The sequence below is a fragment of the Sturnira hondurensis genome, unplaced genomic scaffold (genome assembly GCF_014824575.4).
Source record: "Sturnira hondurensis isolate 20B ecotype Veracruz unplaced genomic scaffold, ASM1482457v3 Scaffold0012467, whole genome shotgun sequence".
NCBI lineage: Eukaryota > Metazoa > Chordata > Mammalia > Chiroptera > Phyllostomidae > Sturnira > Sturnira hondurensis.
The window spans coordinates 1,471,618-1,491,819 of NW_028085098.1; the positions used below are offsets into that span (position 1 = coordinate 1,471,618).

General features: G+C 37.1%; 1 protein-coding gene across 1 annotated transcript in view; it reads right to left on the reverse strand.

Moving 5' to 3' along the window:
• The window catches only part of SMCHD1 (structural maintenance of chromosomes flexible hinge domain containing 1), a 156,031-nt gene that overhangs the window by 131,145 nt on the left and 4,684 nt on the right, over positions 1-20,202 (reverse strand). Inside the window, exons 2-5 of the mRNA XM_037060710.1 lie at positions 19,352-19,427; positions 18,520-18,681; positions 12,470-12,552; positions 11,246-11,376 (exon numbers count right to left, since the gene is read on the reverse strand). Coding sequence (XP_036916605.1) covers positions 11,246-11,376; positions 12,470-12,552; positions 18,520-18,681; positions 19,352-19,427 — 452 coding nt within the window. The remainder of the gene's footprint in view (positions 1-11,245; positions 11,377-12,469; positions 12,553-18,519; positions 18,682-19,351; positions 19,428-20,202) is intronic.

The window sequence follows — 20,202 nt, forward strand, 5'->3', positions numbered from 1 at the left end:
AAAACATTTAAGGAAGAGCTAACCCCTACCCTTCACAGGCTATTTCCAAAAATCCAAGACGATGGAGGACTCCAAATTCTTTTTATGAAGCCAGCACCATCCTAATCCAAAACCCACATAAAAACAAAGCAAAGAAAGAAAACTACAGGCCAGTATTGCTGATGAACAGACACTAAAATCCTCAGCAAAATATCAGCAAATGGCATCCAGCAATAATACATCAAAAAGATCACACACCATGATCAAGTGGGATTCATCCTAGGGATGCAAAGATGGTACAATACTAGCAAATCAATAATCATAATACATCACATAAACAAAGGAAAGACAAAAATCACATAATCATATCAATAGATGCAGAAAAAGCATTTGATAAAGTACAGCACCCATTTATAATAAAAACACTCAGCAAAGTGGGAATACAGGGAGCATTCCTCAAAATAAAAAGGCCATATATGAGAGACCTACAACCAACATCATACTCAATGGACAAAAACTAAAAGCTTTCCCATAAAGATCAGGAACAAGACTAGGATACCCGCTTTCACCACTTCTATTCAACACAGTATGGAAGTCCTAGCCACAGCAATCTGACAACAGGAAGAAATAAAAGGCATCCAAATTGGAAAAGAGGAAACAAAACTGTCATGTTTGCAGATGACATGACAGTACACTTAGAAAATCCTACAGACTCCACAAAAAACTACTTGACCTAATAAGTGAATCTGGCAAAACAGCAGGATACAAAGTCAATATTCAGAAATTGAAGGCATCTTTGTATACGAACAATGAAATACTGGAAACAGAAATCAGAAATCCCATTCAATATAGCAACAAGAAAAATAAAATACCTAGGAATAAACCTAACCAAGGAGGTAAAAGACCTGTATGCAGAAAAGTACACAACACTGAAGAAAGATATTAAGGAAGACACAAATAAATGGCAGTATGTACCACGTTCATAGATTGGAAGAATTAACATCAAATGTCCATACTACCCAAAGCAATTTATAGATTCAATGCAATCCCTATTAAAGTACTAATGACATATTTCACAGATATAAAACAAACATTTCAATAATTTATATGGAATCATAAAGGACCCTGAATTGCTGCAGCAATTTTGAGAAAGAAAAAAGGAGGGATCATAATACTTGATATCAAACTGTATTACAAGGCCACTGTAATTGAAATGGCCCAGTACTAGCATAAGAACAGACACATGGACCAATGGAACAGAACAGAGATCCCAGAAATAAACCCAAGTCTCTACAGTCAATTAATATTCAACAAAGGAGGCAGCAACATAAAATGGAGTAAAAATAGCCTTTTCAACAAATGGTGTTGGGAGAGCTGGATAGTTACATGCAAAGAAATGAAAATCGATCACCAACTTACACCATACACCAAAATAAATTCAAGGGTGGATAGAAGACTAAATATAAGTCATGACACCATAAAAGTCATAGAGAACACAGGCAAGAAATTATCAGATATTCCATGCAGTAATTATTTTCACAAATACGTCCCCTAGAGTAATGGACAGAAAGGAAAGAATAAACAAATGGAATCTCATCAAAATAAAAAGCTTCTGCACAGCTAAAAAACATTAGCAAAATAAAAAGAGAATCAAGAGTATGGGAAAACATACTTGCCAGTGATACCTGAGACAAGTGTTTGATCTCCAAAATACATAAAGAACCACACAACTCCACTCCAGGAAGACAAAACAACCTAATTAAAAAATGGGCAAAGGACCTGAACAGACACTGCTCCAAGGAGGACATACAGAGGGCCTGGGGACATATGAAAAGATGCTCAGCATCACTAGCCATCAGAGAGATGCAAATTAAAACCACAATGAGATACACTTCACACTGGTCAGAATGGCTCTCATTAATAAATCAACAAACAAGTGTTGGAGAGGTTATGGAGAAAAGGGAACCCTAGTGCACTGTTGGTGGGAATGCAAACTGTTACAGTCACTGTGGAAAACAGTATGGAATTTCCTCAGAAAACTAAAAATGGAACTGCCTTTTGACCTGGCAATTTCACTGCTGGTATTATGGCCTAAGAATCCTGATATACCAATCCAAAGGAACCTATGCAACCCAATGATCATAGAAGCACAAGTTACAATAGCCAAGTGCTGGAAGCAACCTAGGTGCTCATCAGTAAATGAGTGGCTCAAAAAACTGTGGTACTTTTACACGATGGAATACTACACAGCAGAAAGAAAGAAGGAACTCCTATTCTTTGTGACAGCATGGATGGGTTTGGAGAGTATTATACTAAGTGAAATAAGCCAGGAGGTAAAAGACAAATACCATATAATCTCACCTATAAGTGGAACCTAATCAACAAAACAAGCAAGCAAACAAAATATAACCAGAGACACTGAAATGAAGAATAAACTGACAGTCACCAGAGAAGAGGTGGGAGGGGATAATAGGGGGAAAGACAGGAAAGGGTTGTCAAAGAACATGTACAAAGGACACATGGACAAAACCAAAGGAGGATAGGCTCAAGGGAGGGAGGGAATGGGTGGGAAAAATGGAGACAACTGTACTTGAACAACAATGAAAAAATGTTGAAAAAAAATTAACAGCTGATTCTTCATCAGAAATCATGGAGCCAGGAAAGCAATAAGCTAAAATACTAAAGGTGCTGAAAAAAAAACCCACTGTCAACCAAGTATTCTGTATGTAGCATAATAACCTTCAAAAATGAAGATCAAGACACTACCAAATAAATAAAAACTGAGAGATTCTATTATTAGATATGACCTAAATTAGCTATTATGTAAAGTGTTTGGGGCAAAAATGAAAGGAAACTAGAAAGTAACTTGAAAAAAAGAAGAAATAAAAAGTAGAGGTAACTGTATGTAGATAAACAGACAAAGACAGCATAAAACTAATATTTATAACACTTTTGATTTAAAAGATAGCCACATAAAGCAGTAAGTATAAAACTGTTGACAGGGTTATAATGTATAAAGGTAATTTACAAAAAAAATAATAATTCAAAGGCCTGGGGAAGGAATAAAGCTATATATTAAAAGTAAAGTTTTTAAATATTACTGACATTAAATTGGCATTAATCTAAACTAAGCTGTTATAAAGTATTAAATAAAAGTAATCCCCAGAAAAACTAAAAAAATAGATAACTATTAAAAGTATATTAATGATTGCTAGAAGTTGGGGACAGGGAGATGGATGAGGAATAACTGCAAATCGGTATACGGTTTCTTCTGGAGTTATAAAAATGTTCTGAAATTAGTGATGATAATTTGCGACTACATCCAAAATCACAAATTGTATATTCTAATATGGTGAATTTTAAGGTATATAAATTATCTAACTATAAAAAATAAATTCAATGAAGATACACTTAAGACAGATCTGAGCATTTCACTGTATGTGAATTTTACTTCAAAAGAAACAAAACTGAATGCTAGATAATGATATCAATGCTTAAACATTAAAAGAAAGTTTACTGATATCTGTAATTTATTTGAATGAAATAGAAAGTTAAGATGAACTAAAAGTTAGCGGGATAAATAGATATGTGGTAAAGCAACTGTCAATGGTAAAAACTAAGTACAAGTATCTGGGTATTTACTATAGAATTTCGAATTTTCTGTATGTTTAAAAATGTTCATAAAATATTGAAGAAAAAATAGTGCTCAGAAGACAGATCCACAATTCTAGGGGAAAAAAGACAATTTTATGACAGACAAAAATGCAAGGCATTATTATAAAGGAAACCAGAGAGACACAACAAAGGGAAAAAATCTAAATATGAACATTACCTGAGATATTTTTAATTAGTGATAAATTTCCTGGGTGTGATAATGGTTTTATGGTTATTTATGAGAACTTGAAGGAGATATTTCAACTTACTTTCAAATGACTTAGGAAGAGAAAGTATAAGAGTGTATGAGTGAGTTTGTGTGTGTCTAGATAGAAGATAACAAAAGTGGCAAAATATTAATTGCTTAAAGGGTACATCTAGTACTGTCCTTTCAGTTTATTTGGTGGCTTGAAATTTTTCAAAATAAAAAGGGTAGAGGGAAGGGTAATACCAAGGTGAGAATTATAAAGAATATTGTCAAATTAGAAATCTCATGTCATCTCCCTCTATTTTCCCTTTCGTGTATTATGTTCTAATGATACCGGTCTCCTTTCCGCCTCTTAAACAAAACAAACTGATCACAATTTCAGAGTCTCTATGTACATCTTCATTTAAGTATTTTCTTCTCCTTCTGATAACCAATACTTCCATTTATTTCAAAACATAATATACTTTTAGATCCTTGGATACTACTAAGTTATAACTCAGTTTAAATATCCAGGGGGTATTTTATTTTAGCAAAGATAGGTTCTAAAAATCAGAACACTGGACAGATTAATAATAATAGATTTTTAATCTAATAATAAAAACTAGATTAAAAATGTAGGCCATGGCTCTCATTCACTGTCTTGGCATTAAAGATGTTAGTTACAAAGACACATACCTATTTTATTTTTTTAAAATGCTACTTACTATTTATCTGTAGATGGGGAAGGGCTGGGAAAAAAAAAGGGAGAGAAACATCAACTGGTTGCCTCTTGCACATACCCCAACTGGGGACCAGGCCCGCAAATCAGGCTTGTGCCCTGACAGGGAATCAAACCTATGGCTGGTCCTCTGCTTTGTGGGACGATACCTAACCAACTAAGCCACCACCACTCAGGAAACAAAGATAGATTTAGAATACCACCAATTACCCCAATATTTACAGACACAGGTGTTCTCAAAAGTCTTTCTCTAATTTTAGCAAAGAGAAACCACCCAAATTTTATCCTTTAACTATATAGCAAGTTCTAGTTTTCTTGAGGGCTCTCCCCGACTTTTGCAGAAAATTATATTTCCAACCTTCAAATTAAAATTTTACCCACACGTCCAGCCAAGATGGAGGCGTAGGTGGAAATACTGTACCTTTTCACACAACCAAATTTAAAGACAAGAAAGATTTAGGAAAAAAACACAACCAAAACAGACAGAAAATTGAACTGTACCAAAGCCCGACAACAACAAACCATTCATCCAGACTGGTAGGAGGGGCGGAATTGGTGGCCAGCGGAGAGGGGTCACAGCAGGGAAAAGCAGTGGGTGCCAGACCGACCCAGGCACACAGGCAGCGGTTGGCAGATGCCAGACATGGGGTGGCAATGGGCAGACCCAGTGAGGGAGTTAGGTGGCTGGCTGACCACGGTCACACATTCATGTGCAGATAAACCAGGCAAAAAAGACAGTGAGACAGACCTCACAACCCAGGGCCCCATCAACGGGAATTAAAGCCTAAAGCACTGATTGAAAAAACTTTTGGGGTTCAGGTGCCAGGAGAGGTTCTCAGCCTCACAGGAGAGTTTGTTGGAGAGACCCACAGGGTCTTAGAACTTACACAAGCCCACCCACCCGGAAACCAGCACTAGAAGGGCCCAATTTGCTGTGGGAAGCGGCACAGGGGACCAATATCCGAGAGAGCTTGGAACAAATGCCATTGCTCCCTCTGTGACTCCAACCCCACCCCCACATAAAGCGTCACAGCCCAGCAATGTGGGTTGTCCCACCCTGTTGAACAACTAAGGCTCCGCCCCTCATATGTAACTAGTGCAACCTCACAAAAACATTTTGGCTCATGCAGAAGAACAGCTCAAAGCTCCAGAGCCAGTACTTCTAAGCGACAAGGAGATAGCCAACCTATCAGACGCACAGTTGAAAATAGTGGTGATCAGGATGCTCACAGAACTGGTTGAATTTAGTCACAAATTAGATGAAAATATGAAGGCTACACTAAGAGAAATAAAGAAAAATGCACAGGGAACCGACAGTGATGGAAAGAAAACTGGGACTCAAATCAATGGAGTGGACCAGAAGGAAGAAAGAAACACAGAATTAGAAAAGAAGAAACAAGAATTAAAAAAAAAAGAGGAGAGGCTTAGGAATCTCCAGGACATCTTTAAATGTTCCCACATCCGAATTATAGGGGTACCAGAAGAGGAAGAGGAAGAGCAACAAGTGGAAAATTTATTTGAACAAATAATAAAGGAAAACTTCCCCAATCTGGCAAAGGAAATAGATTTCCAGGAAGTCCAGGAAGTTCAGAAAGTCCCGAAGAAGTTGGTCCCAAGGAAGAACACACCAAGACACATCATAATTGCGTTACCCAAGATTAAATGAAGGAGAGAATTCTAGAAGCAGCAAGAGATAAGGGGACAGTCACCTACAAAGGAGCTCCCATCAGACTATCAGCTGATTTCTCACAAGAGACCTTACAGGCAAGAAGGGGCTGGAAAGAACTATTCCAAGTCATGAAAGGCAAGGACCTACATCCAAGATTGCTCTATCCAGCAAAGCTTTCATTTAGAATGGAAGAACAGATAAAGTGCTTCTCAGATAAGGTCAAGTTAAGGGAGTTCATCATCACCAAACCCTTATTATATGAAATGTTAAAGGGACTTATCTAAGAAAAAGATAAAAAATATGAACACTGAAAGGACAGCAAACTCACAGTTATTAACAACCACACATAAAACAAAAGCAAAAGCAAACTAAGCAGACAGCTAGATCAGGAGCAGAACCATAGAAATGGAGATCACATGGAGGGTTAGCAACAGGGGAGTGGGAGGAGGAGAGAGGGGGAGAAGGTACAGCGAATAAGTAGCATAGATGGTAGGTAGAAAATAGACAGGGGGGAGAGCAAGAATAGTATGGGAAATGTAGAAGCTAAAGAACTTGTGACACATGGACATGAACTAAAGGGGGGAATGGGGGGGAAGAGGTGTGCAGGGGGGAAGGGAATGAAGGAGGAAATAGGACAACTGTAATGGCATAATCAATAAATATATTTTAAAAATTTTATCCATACACACACATACATGTACCAGGTTGGTATATTCACACATATGCTTTTCATTTCCAGGCTATGCAAAGACATGCTTTTAGAGCTCTATTAATGTTATTAAAGCAAAAGACAATCTAACCTAATAGGAGAAATTGTGACCTTCCTATGTAGTGGTTGATATATAACACACTGATTTTGACTTCTTTTTTTTAATTCAAATGCTATTTTGATCACTCATCATCCAAGAACATTCAAATAATAAACCCATAACAAACAGATGTTAAAGACTGGTCTTCAAAGATTATGGCCAATAATGCCACACTTACCTATAACTTTGCAAACAACATAAAACCATATCTACACCTCAGTGGCCACCTAGCTATTCAGGAGAGCTTCTTTAACTGTGAGCCATTGAGGCTATCAGCTTGAGTACTCCTGACTATTTTTTTAAGTTTGAATACTATATGGATCTCAGCAGAGGTGGGAGGAGCCAGCTCAACCTTAGCATAGTATCAAAATGCAGCCAATCAAGGTTTGAATAAGTCACAGCAGTGTTTACCAACATGGAGGGTAGGAGGGGGTCCTTCTCCTCAAGGTTAGAGACAAACTTGGCCATGGTTCTAGGATGGAATGTCTGTGGTCTCCAAATATTTTCTTCTTTCAAGCTTCAAAGAGGCCACTGACTTCTCTAATCACCTTACCTAAAGGAGGTGATTCCTTTAGGTAAGAGGCCATATAACTTCAAAGAGGCCACTGACTTCTCTAATCACGTTACCTAAAGAAGATGGCCATCAGATTCTAACATATTATTCAGTATTGTCTTAACAGCAATTATCAATAACTGAAATGATTATAACTTTGGTGTGTGTTTACTTCTGATTTTCTCTCTACTACAACAGAAGCTACAGGCCAAAACAGCTGATGTGTACTTTTAAGATGTCCTTCCTTTTCTTCCATAGTCTGTATCTTATGATATCCATCATTGTATCCAGTGAAAACTGAATTCAAAGCAGTAGAGTAATTGACAGTTTCTTCTACAGGAGTAGATGCTAGGGGAGTGAGGGAATACAACTGATACTAACAAATTAGAATGAGTCAAGGAACTGTTACTGGACTCAAGGACAGTATGATTATATAATAACTATAATAACTGATTATTTACTGATATAATACCTACAAATAGCTAGAGGAAAAAAACAGCAACAGGTAGATTTCTACCAAAATTAAACAAAATTTCTCTAACATTTGGATTAACTTTAAAAGTTGGTGTTGTGCTAAAATCTAGAAAAAAGTCAATATCCCATTAATGCAGTTGAGATCTAATTTTAATACACTGTAGACTCTCCTACTTTCTCCTCCTCCATTTGACTTTACATTTTTCTGACTTTTTAGTCCAATATACCATCTGTTCCCTTTTCCCTTTACCTAATATTTTTATCCTTCTCTATAGCTATTTTAGAAATCCTTGAAGATGCACTTACAAAAATCATGAAAAAGAATGGCTATAGAAGTCTGAGGCCAAGAATAAGAAATAACTAAAATTATAGCTTATATTTATTGACTGCTTACCATATGCCAGGCACTCAATTGTTCTTCACAAAACCTTATGAGGTATTATCCATTTTACAGATATGTAAACTGAGACAAAGGGAAGTACCTTGATCAATGCCACATAATTAGTAAGGCTAGAAATCAAACCAGGCTAAAAGATTCCAGAGCCCTTGATCTTCACTCTATTGCCTTCCACCACAACACTGTGTCTTTACAAACTTAATGAAAATTCTAAGGGTACTAAAATTTCAGCAATGAGATGGTAAATATACTAACTACACTAATTTTAACACATTTTTAGATTAATACTTAAATTTGGGTGACTTTCTTCGATAGCAAAGAGCAAAACAGGACTTGAACAAAAATATTAACTACTTACATAAGAAGACCAACAGACTCTTCCCAAGTATATTTCCTAAAGTACACAACATTGCTTAAGATAGCAAAAGATTTATGGATCATCACTTACTAGAACTGAGTTAATATCCCAAGGGCCTGAATCTTTGTATCCCTGACAGTTTCTAGTAATATTTTGTTTCTTCTATGACATTGTCATTCACGATATTTTTACAAACACACTCTGATAGAAAACTTCTGACTTGCTTCTATTCCCTGACAGCTGTGAATGTTCTGTAACACAGACCCCTAAAAGAGAAACAGAGAGCTCAACCAAACTATATGCGTTACCCATTTTAAAAGTGGCATTAAGGGACTTCTGCCAAGATGGAGGCATAGGTGGAAATATTGTACCTCCTCTCACAACCAAGTTTAAAGTGGACAAAGTTTCAGTAACAAAAACGCAGCCAAAACACAGAAAATTGAACTATACGTAAGTCCGACAACAACAAACCACTCAGCCAGACCGGTAAGAGGGGTGGAGCCGGTAGCAGTGCAGGGTTGGGCAGGAAAGATCTCCTGACCCAGGTGCACAGGCAGCCGTGGGCAGATCCCAGGTGTGGGGTAGCAACTGGCGCACCCAGTGAGGGCCCAAGGCAGCAAGCTGACTGCGGTCACACATTCACGCACAGTAAACCAGCAAAGGAGCGAGCAGTGAGAAAAACCACGCAGGCCCCAGCTGCGGGAAGCAGCAGAGGGGACTGCCATTGCTCCTCTCTGACCCCGCCCCCACATACAGCTTCACAACCCAGCAACTGAGTTGCCCCACCCTGGTGAACACCTAGGGCTCCACTCCTCATACATAACAGGTACGAACAGACCAAAACATGGCTCAAGAAGAACTCAAAGCCCCGGAGCCAATAACTCTAAGCGACCAAGAAATAGCCAACTTATCAGATGCACAGGTCAAAACACTGGTGATCAGGATGCTCACAGAACTGGTTAATTTTAGTCACAAATTAGAGGAACAAATGAAGGCTAAACTAATTGAAATGAAGGGAAATGCATAGGAAACCAATAGTGATGGAAAGGAAACTGGGACTCAAATCTAGGGAGTGGACCAGGAGGAAGAAAAAAATGACCAAACAGAAAAACATGAAGAAATAAGAATTCAAAAAAATGAGGAGAGGCTTAGGAATCTCCAGGACATCTTTAAACGTTCCAACATCCAAATTATAGGGGAACTAAAAGGGGAAGCGAAAGATCAAGTGGAAAACTTATCTGAACAAGTAATAAAGGAGAACTTCCCCAGTCTGGCAAAGGAAATACACTTCCAGGAAGTCCAGGAAGCTCAGAGACTCCCAAAGAAGGTGGACCCAAGGAGGAACACACCAAGGCACATCATAATTTCGTCGCCCAAGATTAAATGAAGGAAAGAATTCTAGAAGCAGCAAGAGAGAAGGGGACAGTCACCTACAAAGGAGCTCCCATCACACTGTCAGCAGATTTCTCAAAAGAGACCTTACAGGCAAGAAGGGGCTGGAAAGAACTATTCCAAGTCATGAAATCCAAAGACCTACATCTAAGATTGCTCTATCCAGCAAAGCTTTCATTTAGAATGGAAGGACAGGTAAAGTGCTCCTCAGATAAGATCAAATTCAAGGAGGTCATCATCACCAAGCCCTTATTATATGAAATGTTAAAGGGACTTATCTAAGAAAAAGAAGATGAAAAATATCAACAGTGAAAGGACAGCAAACTCACAGTTATTAACAACCACACATAAAACAAAAGCAAACCAAGAGGACAGCTAGATCAGGAGCAGAACCATAGAAATGAAGATCACATGGAGGGTTAGCAACAGGGGAGTGGGAGGAGGAGAGAGGGGGAGAAGGTACAGAGAATAAGTAGCATAGACAGTAGGTAGAAAATAGACAGGGGGAAGGCAAGAATAGTATAGGAAATATAGAATCTAAAGAACTTGAGACACATGGACATAAACTAAAGGGGGGGAATGGTGGGGGAGGGGGTGTGCAGGGTGGAGGGGAATGAAAGGGGGGAATTAGAACAACTGTAATGGCATAATCAATAAAATATATTTAAAATAAATAAATAAAAGTGGCATTAAAGTGGTATTAGGTGATTTCTAAAGCCTATTTAAAATCCATTCTACTTCTCTAGAGGCTACACAGCTTTCATCAAACTCAGTAAGAGTGAAAAGCCTCAACATATCAACAAAACTACATACTTCAGAAAATGTAAAAACAACTGTTCAGTGGAAGGGCACAACATAATTTAAGTAGTTTTGATTATTTCTAAACTAAGCATTGATTATAAAAATTCTGTAACATAAAAATCTAAATAAATATGCTGATAACAAAGAAAACTCCAAAGTATCATGTATAAGTAATGAGTTTTTATCCTTATTAAAATACCCAACTGCCCATAAAAAAAGTAAGGTTTGCTAACCTTTCAAAGTCACCTTGTCTTGTAAATTTGGACAACCTATACACAGCCCAGTTGTTGAGCTGTTTAGAGGTCATTCCTCTTCCATTATCTATCACTGCAACAGCAGGTTTTCCTTGTGTTTCATCAAAATGCTATAAAATAAAATAAGTTGAAAAAGACAGGAAAAGTCACATTAAAAGTCATATTAAAAACACAAAAAGTTAAAGATAAAAAAAGTGATTCAGTGGGCTCACTCATACATTTCTGGTGGAAGCGTAAATTAACACAGCTTTCTAAAACGCACTTCAGTTATTTGAATTAAAAGTCATAGAATTCTTCAAGTCCTTTAATCTAGAAATTTCATTTCTTACAATTTAGCTTGAAGAATTAATCAGAGATGTCCACAAAAACCTGTAAGGATGCTCATCATGCCAGCATTGCTTACAATGCATTGCTTAAAATATAGGAAAAAAACAGCCCTGGCTGGTGTAGCTCAGTGGATTGAGCACAGGCCTGGGAACCAAACGACTATGGTTCGATTCCCAGTCAGGGCACATGCCTGGGTTGCAGGCCAGTTCCCGGCAGGGGACGCAGGAAAGGCAACCATATATTAGTATTTCTCTCCTTCTCTCCTTCCCTTCCCCTCTAAAAATAAATAAATAAATCCTTAAAAAAAAACTGGCTGGTGTAGCTCAGTGGATTGAGTGCGGGCCTGAGAACCAAAGGAACACAGTTCAATTCCCAGTCAGGGCACATGCCTGGGTTGCAGGCCAGTTCCCAGCAGGAAACACACGAGAGGCAACCACACATTAATATTTCTCTCCCTCTCTCCTTTCCTTCCCCTCTGAAGATAAATAAATAAAATCTTTAAAAATATATATAGGAAAAAACCTACATGCTCAGTAATAGTAGGTATAGTAAATTTATATTATGTTTTACATTATAATTTATATGAGTCAATAAAACAAACTGAAGCAACGTGATATATGGCAGAATATCCATGATATGGCAATCTACTTACTGTTAAGAAAAAGATCACAAAAACCAAAATACATACTATGATCACATATAGGTATACATATACACAAAGAAAAAGGGCTATAGAAAAATTTTAATAATGGATGAAGAGATATTAAATAGTTATTTCTATTTTAACTTATCTTTATTTTTTAATTTTTCTCCAATGGTGTTGTCCTACTTTTATAAATGGAAAAGTTAAATTAATTAACAGTATTATTGTCTTACCAATTTAATCTGTATTTTTCTAATCCCAGTGTTGCAAGAAGTAGCAGACAATGAATTGTCAATTAATTCTGCAAGAGCAAATGCTGGAAAAGAATGAGAAAATATTATTGCTTAAATTTTCCTTCTCAAATACTTCATATCAAAGTTCAAAGTAGAGAAAACTCTGAAGTACCTTAAGCCATCATTTTTATTTTCCAAAGAGCTAGAATTAAAGTATTATCCTGATTCTAATGATGCAAAACATAACTAAAGGCATCATCACCAATTACCACCAGCATAAAAAAGTAGTCACCCAACAGTACTCATAGAGCACTATCTGGCATGAATCAGCCAGCCATGATTCCTGGCCGCAAGGAGTTTGTAATATAAAGATAGACATATACACATAAGAACACAAGAGTTCAACCATAAAAATCAAATAGTACTCTGTGGTATACAATTACATTATGCAGAAGTCAAAAGTAAGCACATATAGAGATGAGGAGGAAAATACAAAGCAAATATAAAAGTGTCTATTGAGAGGTAATTTAGATACAGAAATCATATGATTAATGGCAACTTGCCAAATGGTAAAACATGTCTGATTTACTGACATAGAACTGCTACTGATATTCTACTATGCAACCAACTTGATGTTCAATTTAGCACTGGCCCTGCATATAGTCAAGAATAACCAGAAGTAACAGCAAGGGCAAAGGAAAGAAGTAAGGAAACACCCAGGAATATAACATAAAGTCACAAAAATCAGAGCAAGAACCTAAACAATGAGATTCCCTACTTACTCATACAATGATGATAGGAATGAAAACTGGTAAAACCAATCTGGAAGGTAATTAATCTATATGGGAAGTCATAGAAATGAGTATATCTATTGACTACATGATTGTACATTTAAGAAATTCATCCCCAGAGAAAGAATTAAAGATTCAATCAGCAGGCAAACATTTAAGCATCCACCATTTGTCAAGCACTGTTCTATGAATGAAACACAACAGACAAAAATCCCGTTCTCATGGAGTTAACACTCTAGTGGAAGAAGGTGAAAAATCAAATATACTCTTAATTAATAAGTAAATTCTTTAGCATCTTAGAAGGTGGTATATGCTATAGAGAAAAGAAGTAAAAAAATACTAAAGGCACAGAGGAAATGCAGTTGCAATTTTAAACAGGTGACCAAGGAAAATTTTGTTAGGAAGGTAACAGCTAAACTAGACTTGAATGAGGCGAGGAAATGAGACGGGCTATCTAGTGAAAGAGCATTCCACAAAGAGGGCACTAAGTTGAGAATAAAACTGACACCAGAGTAGAGTAAACAATCAAGAAGAGTCGTGAAAACAAAGTCAGAGAGGTATAAAGCAGAACTGCTAAGGTAGTGTACGTAATTGTAAAGTGTTTGGCCTTTATTCTTAATGAAATAGGATCCATAAGTGTTCTTAGTAGAAAAATAATAAAATTTGACTTCTCAACCTATATGTGTACAGGCATGAAAAGACATGAGTTATGAGGCCAGCACATAATCTAGGTGATATGATGGTGCCTCAGTTGTAGTGTTAACTATAGAAGTGGTAAGAAATGGTTATTTCTGATAAAGACGGAAGATAATGCCAGCAGGATTTTCTGACAGAATGAATGCAATGTACGAGACAAAGAAGAATCAATTTGATTTTTGACTTTAGCAACTGAAAGATTAGGGCATTTGAATGGGAAAACTACATGTAGTACAGGAATCAGTGAACAGATCTGGGTTCTCATCTTAGAAGTTCTAGTGGAGATGCCACACAGTTAGTTCCTGGATAGACAAAGTTTGGAATTTAAGAGTAAGTTTGTTACTATTTTCAATATTTAAATAAAAATGAACATTTCTGGACTTCCGGCCAAGATGGAGGCGTAGATAGAAGCACTATGCCTCCTCGCTCAACCAAAATAAAAACAACAAAAATTTAGAAACAAAGTAACAACCAGAACTGACAGAAAATTAAACTGTATGGAAGTCAGACAGCCAAGGAACTGAAATAGACACATTCATCCAGACTGGTAGGCAGGGCAGAGTCCGGGGGCGAGTAGAGAGATGTCTCAGCACATGAAGTGGTGACACTGGGTGTGCAAGGCACCCCGGGCGCACAAGACAGCAGCAGACCAACCCTGGGCACGCAGGCAGTGGCTGGCAGACTCCAGGCACGGAGTGGCAACGGGCAGACCCAGCGAGGCAGTGATTGTGAAGCAAGGCACCGAGTGCAAGGTGGCTGGCTGACCAGGCGACACTCCCACATTCGTGCAGATAACTGCGGAGTGAGATAGACTGCACAACCCAGGGTCCCAGTGCTGGGAAATAAAGCCTCAAAATACTGATTGAAAACACCTATGGGGGTTGAGGTGCAGAGAGAGACTCCCAGCCTCACAGGAGAATTCACTGGAGAGATCCATAGGGTCTTAGAATGCACACAAGCCCACCCACACAGGAATCAGCACCAGAAAGGCCTAGTTTGCTCAGGCAAAGCAGCGGAAGTGAATGAAATCCAACAGAGAGAAGAACAAGCTCCACTGTTCCCTCTGGGACCCCTCTCCCACATACAGCCTCACAACCCAGCAACTGGGTTGCCCCGCCCTGGTAAACACCTAGGGCTCTGCCCCTCATATGTAACAGACTCCACAAGGCCAAAAAAAAAAAAAAAAAGGCCGAAAAGGAAGAACAGATCAAAGCTCCAGAGCAAATACAACTAAGCAACTAAGAGATAGCCAACCTATAAGATGTACAGTTCAAAGCATTAATGATCAGGATGCTCACAGAATTGGTTGAATTTGGTCACAAATTAGATGAAAAAATGAAGGCTACACTGTGTGAAATGAAGGAAAATGCACAGGGAACCAGTAGTGATGGGAAGGAAACTGGGATTCAAATAAATGGAGTGAACCAGAAGAAAGAAAGAAACAGCCAAACAGAAAAGAATGAAGAAATAAGAATTCAAAAAAATGAGGAGAGGCTTAGGAACCTCCAGGACATCTTTAAACGTTCCAGCATCTAAATTATAGGGATACCAGGAGGGGAAGAGGAAGAGCAACGAGTGGAAAACTTATTTGAACAAATAATAAAGAACTTCCCCAATCTGGCAAAGGAAATAGACTTCCAGGAAGTCCAGAAGCTCAGAGAGTCCCAAAGAAGGTGGACCCAAGGAGGAACACACCAAGGCACATCATAATTACATTAGCCAAGATAAAAATGAAGGAGAGAATTCTAGAAGCAGCAAGAGATAAGGGGACAGTCACTTACAAGGGAGTTCCCATCAGACTGTCAGCGGATTTCTCAAGAGAGCTTGTAGGCTAGAAGGGGCTGGAAAGAAGTATTCCAAGTCATGAAAGGCAAGGACCTACATCCAAGATTGCTCTATCCAGCAAAGTTTTCATTTAGAATGGAAGGGCAGATAAATTGCTCCTCAGATAAGGTCAAGCTGAAGGAGTTCATCATCACCAAGCCCTTATTCTATGAAATGTTAAAGGGACTTATCTAAGAAAAAAAGATAAAAAACATGTACAGTAAAATGACAGCAAACTCACAGTTATTAACAACCACATCTAAAACAAAAACAAAGAGGACAGCTAGAACAGGAACATAACCACAGAAATGGAGATCACATGGAGTGATAGCAAGAGGGGAGTGGGAGGAGGAGAAGGGGGGAAAGGTACAGAGAATAAGTAGCATAGATGGTAAGTAGAAAATAGACAGCGGGAAGACAAGAATAGTATGGGAAATGTAGAAGTTAAAGAACTCGTAAGTATGACACATGGACATGAACTAAAGTGGGGAAATGTGGGTGGGAGAATGTGTGGAGGGGAATGAAGGGGGAAAATGGGATAACTGTAATAGCATAATCAATAAAATATATTTTAAAGAAGAAGTATAAACAGGTAGTTACAGAATAACCATGGGGATAAAGTACAGTATAGGCAATTGAGTAGCCAAGAACTTATAACCCATGGACAATGGTGGGGGAATTGCTTGAAGGAGAGGGAGTGCCAGGTGGAGGGGGAAAGAGAGGGAAAAATCAGGGTAAGTATAGTAGCATAATCAATAAAATATTATTTTAAAACATTAAAAAATAATTTAAAAAAAAGCTAAGTGAAAACTGTATCAAAGAAGAAGTGATAAAGTATATTAAATAATACCTTGGGTAAAATGCAAAAAATTGATCACTGTGGTTAGTTGCTGGTAACCATAAAAGAGTAAGTACAGGAGTGTGACTTAGAGAATGGGAGGAGAGATACCACTAACAGTGAAGACAGTCAACTATTTTGAGAAGTGTTACTATAAACCAGGGCAGAAATCTGGGCAGTAGCTGGTGGAAGAAGCAAGTCTATGATGTTTTTAAGACTGAAGAAAAAAGAGCTTTTTTTGTATGAAAAGAACAATGTCAGAAATATACTGGTTACGAGTTCAAGCTCTGAAGTTACTCTGCTAGGGTTCAAATCCTAACTCAACACTAACTCTGGCCTTTGGCAAGTAACCTAAAATCTTTCAGCCTCAGTTTTTCTGCAAAACAGGGTTATTACGTAACATTAGCTTCCACACAGAATCAAGGATTAAATGAGAAGATGCTCATAAAACACAGCAGTGCCTGGTACTGCAGCTGACAGCAGTAATAGTATTAGTAGTACTTAAGGTAAGAATAGGTATGAAAATTTTCACAAGAGTATTATATTCAGTCATTTGCAAAAAAAAGTCCTGAAATAACCTAAATGTCTAATAATAGAACATTTCAGTATACTCTTATCTAAATAGTGTTTAACCACTAAAACCAAGTATATATTGACATATATTAAAGATGTTCATTTTATTTTAAACAAAAGTTAAAATAATAAGCATAATCTAAAACCACTAAAGTAGAAAAAACACCAAACAATATGTTGAAGCAATAAACACCAAGTACTAGTGGTGGTTATACCTGGATGGCTGAGATATAGATATTCTTTATGTTCTTTCTGCTTACCTATATTTTCTAATTTCCTACAAACTGTAATGCACATACAATAAAAACATTTTAATAAGAAAAGTTAATAAACATCTAAGTAGTATTAAACACTTTAGCAGGGCCCAAACAGAAAAGATTCTCTAAATCAACTGATTTATAAAAATCATTAGCAAACAATTCAAAGGTAAAATAAAAACTGGCAAGTGGTAAAGGTGGAAGAAAAAAATGAAGAAATGGAGACAAGAACACAAACCACTTATGTAGTTCAACTACACAAGCTTACAAGGTAATGATTTTCTCAGTGAGAATTAATCAGAGAGAAGAGTATACATGACATTGAAAAATGTTTGATACAATATCTCTTATGAGTTGAAAGGGAATGAATTCTAATACTTGGTTAGTTTTAAAGGAGAGGTGTGTTGTCCTGACTGGTGTGACTCGGTTGGGTGTCATCCCACAAACCAAAAGGTTGCCAGTTTGATTCCTGGTTAGGGCACATGCCTGGATTGTGAAGTCGGCCCCTAGTCAGGTGATGTACAAGAGACACTGATACATATTTCTCTCTCATACTGATGTTTCTCTTCCTCCTTTCCCCTCTCTGTAAAAATAAATAAATAAAAACTTAAAAAATTTTTTAATTAAGGAGAGGTATCTTGACTATGAACTAAGATGACTTACATAGAAAAAGAATTATACTATGATGAATAGATTGAAGTAAGGAAACTCACAATGACTTGTCACAGTCTTCTAAAAAAGCAAAATTGTTTATTTATTTATTTATTTACTTATTTTTAATCTTCACCTGAGGATGTTTTTATTGACTTTAGAAAGAGAGAAAGAAACATCAATGTGAGATAGAAGTACCGATTGGATGCCTTCTGTACACACCCTGACTCACAACCTAGGTTATATAACCCAGCCAGCAATCAAACTCACAACCTTTTGGTGTACAGGATGATGTTCCAACCAACTGAAGCACCAGGCTAAGACAAATGAGAAAATTTTTTAAAGGAATGGGACAGATAGATGATCAGAGGATAAGAGAGAGTAATAGTTTGACAAAATTAGTATAAATGGAATACTTACGCAAAGGATTTTGTCCTTCACTTGCATAATATTCATACATGCCACTTTTAACCAGTGTGTCATAGTGAGGCAGGAATTCAATTCGTTCTTTTGTAGCTGTTAGTAGTAACTGACTGACTGACTGTAGAAGGTACAGAGTAACTCCATCTTTAACAGTTTCATCTGTAATCAAAAGGTAATATCTTAAACACAAAGCTAGAATCAGAAACACACGAACTTATTAACTTTAAATATGGAAATTGTATCTATGAAATAACTTTAAAGATGGTACAAGCAAACCCCCGAATAATGACTCGATCTATAAATTCAGTTGTGTTTTGTTAAGAGTGTCAGTTGAATAGGCCCAAATACTTCCAATCAATCTGAATCCTTCAATTCTTAGTAAGTTAAATATCACAGAAAATGAGATACGAAACTACATTAGAGTGGTATCAACATGAAAGGAGAAGAATGGATAAATTCAAAAGGAAATCAGGTATGAAACACTGGCAGGTCTTAGAATCCAACTAGGTAAAATAAGATACTGGAAGAATCAAAGTTTGTTAAGAGAATTAGCTTCATGAGGGCCTACATGGAAGGCCCGTGGCTAGGTGTTGAATAAGGTCTCATCTTCTATAGTCATAATTGATGTCAATTATTTTTCTACAATCTTGCTTGAAAAATAAAACCTCTGCACAAACTGTGAACACATAGACAGTTTCCTCCCTTGTCCCAACAGAGTAACCAAAATCATCTATAGCTTTTAGATGTCCATCTATATAATCAAATAGTTATTGCTTTACAATGTACTACAGCATATTAAATACAAAAGCATATACTTAACATTGCTTACCAAAATTATCAAAGGTAATTTCTTTCCTACTTGTTGTTGTAATAACGAATTTTTCCTCAGGTGAAATGCCAAGTGTCTATCCAAAATAATAGAAATAAAGTCAATTATTACACAAAGAAAATAAATGTACCAATCAAATTTATAAAAATATGAAAATACTGATAGTATATCATAATCTTGTAATGATGGCTACATTTATTTGTCTAAGTCTTAATATTTTTAAATTTTGCCTTTTCATAATTAAGTACAAATCTATCTACAAATTACTTGCTTAACAAGGCTGTTTTTTACTGCTATTGTATGCCACCTAGGACCACAAGTGAATAGGTAGGATATTTTTGGAAAAGTTTTAACATCAGCAGGCTCCTCCCAGAAAAATTCATTTTGAGTCAATATATAGGTAAATTTATTAACATTAAACATGTTCACAGACATTTGCCCACGAGGGTGGGCAAACTCATTCTTTAAAGAATGTCAGCTAATAAATACAGGAAGAGTAGCAATCATATCATCAGCCAATGGATGTGCCATCAGATGAAAACTTTATTATGGAAGGATTCAGCTGAAACCACTTGAACCCACTAATTCGATTTTAGCAGTGCTAAGAGTGAGTGAAATATCCGTGTATTACATGCTTCCTGATGTAATGTAATATTAAGTACCAGAACCACCTATGAAGAATTACTTGCGTCCCCACCCCAAAGAAGTTGAACTGAAACCTTGATTACAGCCTTAAAAAGTAACTTCTAATTTATAGGTGTTTGAAGATAGGACAAGCTAAATTACACCATAAAAGAATGCAGACAAACCCAGAAAGTATTAAAGAAAAACCTACTTGACTGCTTCAACAG